Here is a 5,551-nt window from a genome sequence, read left to right on the forward strand (position 1 = left end):
GGGGTTGAGAATTTCAACATTTTTTAAAAGAGTGATTTTTTTCCTTAGAGACAAGGATATAAATGTGGGGTGTGATTCATACCTTTCTTGATCATGGCTGAGGCATTCACACATTTTTGCACAAATGTCATTTGACAGAAATACATCGAAAGAGAGAGATATAGATAGATATTTTCAGTGACTTTTATGACATGAGAAAGATCTGATATCAGTCAAGTTTTAACCTGTGGGGGACTTCAGTCAATAGTATTGGAAAGAATAGAGCAGACATTTCCAATGAGGAAGCACTGACAGTGATATGTGCACTGGAGAACATAGCAAGTGATGTCTGTTGAATGTTTGATGAGCCCATGCTGGTTTCCTTCCACAGCAATGACACCAGATATCTAGCAACAACTACACATGCAGTGATTGCCATAAACAGATGAGGAAGCCCACAACAAATCAAACTTCATAGATTTTATTTATTTTCAATGCATTAGTATTGAAAGGAAAGTTTTTTGAAAACCAGTTTACAGAGATATGCCGACAAAGAATATCACATTTTGCATGCAAGTTTAGAACACAAATAGCAGACTTGATGGATATGCAAATGGTCTAATACCAGCTGCGTCTGTTTTCAGGGTCGGCGGTGTCACATATGTATATGCCATATGTATAAAATATTTTTAAAGACATTATAGTGCTACAAACATTTTAAGGGTTTGTAGTTAATCTTCAGTCTTCTTGTTCACCTTCTTGTACTTTGCATCTGCCTCTCTTGCCACCCTTGCTTGTCTTCTTCTGGTAGTAGCATTTGGCCAGTACACACACACACCGGCAAAACTCTCGGAAGTTGACCTCGCCATCATGGTTTTTATCCATCATCTCTATGGCTTCCTCAATGTCATCTGCATTGATTGTATCCTGGAGAATACATTCTTATCGTTAAATAACAGCGTGAAATGCACAAAAGCACACCTGAATGGTGTGTAAGAATCAGGATAATGTAATTCTTTTTATGAATAGATGTGCACATCATGTAAAGTGAGTATTTTGAGTCTCCTACTTTTAACTCAGGGCTTTGTATTTCTTGCTGCAACACCTTCTTGAACTCTTCTTTGTTTAACTGCCGTTTCTTGCCTTCATCATCAGAATACTCCAGAAATATATCCACAATGTTTGTAATGACCTGTTCCAGACGAGCCATGTCTGTAGCTGGAGAAAAAAGATTGATGCTGATTGTGAGTAATTAACAGAGAGGCAGGAGGAAATACCTTTAAAACATACTGGATGAACATAATTTTTTTTGCAGACACTGTATTGTCAAACCTTATGAAGTGTCTTGATAATAGACAGTTAGAGACATATGTTGTAAGACAAATGTTTATAGACATGAACATAAGATGTAAAAGTCAGAGGTTCAAAATCAACATAAGGTGGTTGACACACTCAGAGCTACTTTGGTTTGCAGTAGCACTGAATAAAGCTTTAATAAACACCAAGAAAATACAAGTTCATGCTCAGCATCTGAATTAAATGCTGCTATTTTCTTTCTTTCTTTTTTTGCTTTTCATCAGTACTCACCTTAGAGTTCACGTTCCCCAAGAGAGATCACGTCTGTGTCACCAGCTGTCCCAGGTGAGACTGTTGTCAGACTGAGGGGAAAGCCTCCTCTTAAAGAGTAGACACACACTGTTTGAAACACACACAGTGGCATGTACACCCCCCCCCCCCCCACACACACACACACACACCAGCGGTGACTCATGCTCTGGAAAATGTGCCCTACTCCACCCAAACTATCTTCACCAGTTTTCTGTCTCGCAACTGCGCCACACTAAAGAAAATGTTAATATGACCAAACTAAAGACAATGTTTTTGTTTGTGTTGTATAGAGCAAATGGTTGACATTGTGTAGGTGTCTGTGTCTGTGTTGGTGTGCTTCATGCTACTCTAGCTACCATCACAAACTTAAAAGATTTATTTGGTTTTATTTTCATTTATTTATTTTTAACTTTAAAAACTCTAACACTAAAGTGTTTGAGCCAAGAGTGCCAGTTTTAACCGTGTATTTTATTGCTTAGTTGTATTAGAATAAAGTTGAATACACTTTAGAATGCATATTTTTAACTTAAATTAAATTGCTGATAGTATGTACACCTGCAATCATCAAGAATCCCAATGGAAACTAATAATTTAAGTAATTCAATACTTAATTTTGCCATTCTTTATTATATAGTTAAGTGTATCTGTGAATGTCCTACTTTAGTTCAACTGAACTAAAGAAAATCAGCCGCAGTTACAAGAATATGAGTCTCAGAGTATGCCAGTGGGAGTGTTTTGACTGTTGGATTCTGACGCAGGTCGCTCCCATTCATTCTGCTCAACTGTTATGTAACTCATCCTCCATTTTCCACTCGTCTGTTCCAAGGCAGCAGAAAGGCAGCATTTTCTTCCTCTCTTCCCCTCTCTTGCCCCCCCTGCCAAGACCCTTATATAGGTCAGTTCAAACTGTTCAGCGCCAGCCTCTCTTCACTTTGGCCATATTACTTTCACTTATTGAATACGATCAGATTCTCCTTGCAGGGGAGGAGAAGAAAATAGAGACGAAGGATCATGTGGTGTTAATTACAAAAAAGTTAATCTTTCCACACTCTGCTGGCCGAGGTATGAGTTACAGTTTCACTGCTGGAGAGGTTCTGTACCTCTGCAGTGGTAAGTCTGCACCCTGAACATGAACACTGTATTAGAAAATTACTTATTAAATAGAAATAACTTTGAACTCCCTTCTTAATATTTGTTTAACCATTCAGTCTCGGAAGTAAATGTTTTAAAAGCAGTTTTAAAAGTTTAAGTTAAATTAAAGTTAAAGATATATAATCAATTATTTAATGTAATCTAACAACTGCACACTGCTGTGGCTATGTTCTCTTCATAATCAATATAATCCACCAGAAAAGCAAAAAGGTACCACCTGTCAATGTGAAAAAAACAACAGAAAAAAAAAGGGTTAAATAACTTCTTGACATCCAAGCCACGAATCACATAGCGATGGAAGGAATTTCCTTGACATAATTTGAAATTTTCCTCAAATATACAGGTGTGGGGTACAGGTTTCTCTGCATTTTGGTATGCACAAATAAAACAGATAGGAGGTAACAGGTATTCTTATTGTCACGTTCAGTGTAATGTAATCATACCCGTAAGTCTTACAAGGGAGTGGGGGAAATTGTCAGCTCAGAAAATACAAATATTCTGTTGAATGGTCTCATGGGAACTATTAAACTTAAAATGCATATGCAACTGACTGCTGTCCGGCTGGTCAGTTGCACAGAAGTAATGTGTTCATCACGGCTCCTGCACCATCATCAACAGACACTTTGTGTTAAAAAGGCCATTATATTCATCAGAATAATATGCCTTCTGATATACTTCTCTCTCTCTGTTGCCGAGATTGAATGATTGACGCACAGCATCCAGCACAGCAGCCAATCAGCGTTCACAGATCGACGTGCAGGCGATCATCCCGCCCATAGCGCTCAGTGCAAAGATGAAAGCGAGTCCAGCGGAGCGTTGACACAGATGCTGAACTTTTCAGTTTTATATCTTCTATAGTTTATTCATCGTTCGGGTGTTGTGCGTCTATTGAAAACAGACCACACACACACACATACTGAAAACACCCAACTAAGTAAACTTTTCAACTTTCTACTCATAACTGAGTTGTTGTGGTGACAAATAAACGGGTTACTCCCATATTTCAACCATCTTTGCCTGTCTCTTACCGGACACCCTGTGGCGGGTTTCAAACCTAACCAGCAATATACTTAATGGGAGTGTGCTACCAACAGCTAACTCATCTTTACATGGTCCTTCGAGCCGGATTGAGACTTGCTGCAGGCTTATAAGATGACAACATATGCTGAAGAAGAGCCAAATGGGCGTGTCAGAAGGAAGACTGTCCTTCCCGCCCGGTATGAGGGTTATGATCTTACTGGATTTGCCCTGCCTACGTTGTTTCCAGAACCCGTGTCACCACACACTCAGATACCTTCCAACCTGTCAGAAGACGAAGACCAAGAGGAGGGTGCAACAGCATTCAGTCTTCCGCCGGTCCCAGGTGATGACCCTCACAGTTCAGAAGAGTGGTCCGACACAGACCCAGGCAGGCCTGAGAATGCTATACTTAAGCAACGAAACAGGTATCTCCGCCATGGAAATGAGAACATGCGTCACACTGTACAGACGATGCAACAGGAAAGGGATGCATTGCAGCAGACAAATCAGCAGTTTGCTCAAGAGCTCTCCCAGCTTAAGCAGCAGATGCAGCAGCTACGAATTCAGGTTGATCAACAACTTCAGCCCCATTCATCTGCCATTCCTGCCCAACCTTATCCTAGCAAACCTGTTCCTGCACCACGCCATGTTAAGCACGTGCAGCCTTCGGAGAGAAGCTTCGGGCCAGTACCAGCACCACGCTCAGACGAGACCGTTATTCAAGTCAAGAACAATCTCCAGCTTTGGTGGCTGCTCCCAGAGACAAAATGTACTCTCCTTATGACATTCCAAGTGCCCAGCCACCCCCACTGGGGGCGCCAAAGAAAGAAGAACGCTACCACCATGACCGTGATTATTATCCCTCATACCAGCGGGATTATGAAACCTCCTCACCTTATGATTCTGCTTGGCACCTCAAAATGCCCCATAGTTCACCAAGTCAGTTGCCTCAGTTTGAGCAAGAGTCAATGTACAGAGGCCCTACTCCCACTATACCAGACTTCGTACATCCAAACCCGAGAGAGTTTTCACGGTTGAAGATCGCCTTAGAGAACACATTTCCTGCTAGTGCCACGGAGAGGTATAAATTTCAGATACTTACAGACCATCTCAAGTTAGAAGAAGCGTTACTCATCGCTGATTCGTACAGCCATTCTCAATACCCCTTCACAAGAACGATGGCCGCTCTGGACCAGCAGTATGGTCAGCCACACCAGCTTGCATTACAACGAATAGCAGAACTTATGGATGGCCCAAATATCAGCAGTGGGGACATAAAAGCATTCAGACTGTTTGCACTCAAAGTTCGGTCGCCCGTTGGCATGCTGGAGCAACTTGGAAAGAAGGGCACCTTTGAATTGCAGTGTGGCTCCCATGTCACCAGATTATTGGGGAAATTACCACATGATCTTAGGTCAAGTTTCCGCCCGATTTGCACATCCACACCATGTTCCAATTCCAACGCTTCTGGATCTTTCTGAATGGTTGGAGTACGAAATCCAAGTACAAGAGGACACATCAAGATTTGCAACCAGCCAACGTAGAGGGCCCACTGCACGGACCAGAGAAGTAATCAAAGAACACAAGCCCTTTAACAAGAATGCAAACATTCTGCTGAACACCGAGCAAGCCCTGCTTGACACAAATACCTCAGCTCCTACTGAGAAAACTGTTCCAAAACCCTACTGCCCCTACTGCGATCAAACTAAGCACTCCTTGAACAACTGCTCAAATTTCAAGCAACTCACTACAGATCAGAAGCGTAACTGGATCAAGGAGAACAATCGGTGTT

The 5,551-nt window shown here is 41.6% G+C and overlaps 1 protein-coding gene across 1 annotated transcript; it reads right to left on the reverse strand.

Moving 5' to 3' along the window:
• Window positions 1-444: 444 nt before the first annotated feature.
• Window positions 445-1,727, reverse strand: s100w (S100 calcium binding protein W). Its single transcript, XM_044209275.1, has 3 exons — window positions 1,567-1,727; window positions 1,049-1,197; window positions 445-906 (listed from the first exon to the last, which is right to left on the reverse strand). Exons 2-3 carry the CDS (start codon window positions 1,187-1,189, stop codon window positions 718-720), a joined length of 330 nt encoding a protein of 109 aa, XP_044065210.1. The 5' UTR covers window positions 1,190-1,197; window positions 1,567-1,727; the 3' UTR covers window positions 445-717.
• Window positions 1,728-5,551: the final 3,824 nt, after the last annotated feature.

The sequence above is a fragment of the Siniperca chuatsi genome, linkage group LG9, assembly GCF_020085105.1.
Source record: "Siniperca chuatsi isolate FFG_IHB_CAS linkage group LG9, ASM2008510v1, whole genome shotgun sequence".
Taxonomy (NCBI): Eukaryota; Metazoa; Chordata; class Actinopteri; order Centrarchiformes; family Sinipercidae; genus Siniperca; species Siniperca chuatsi.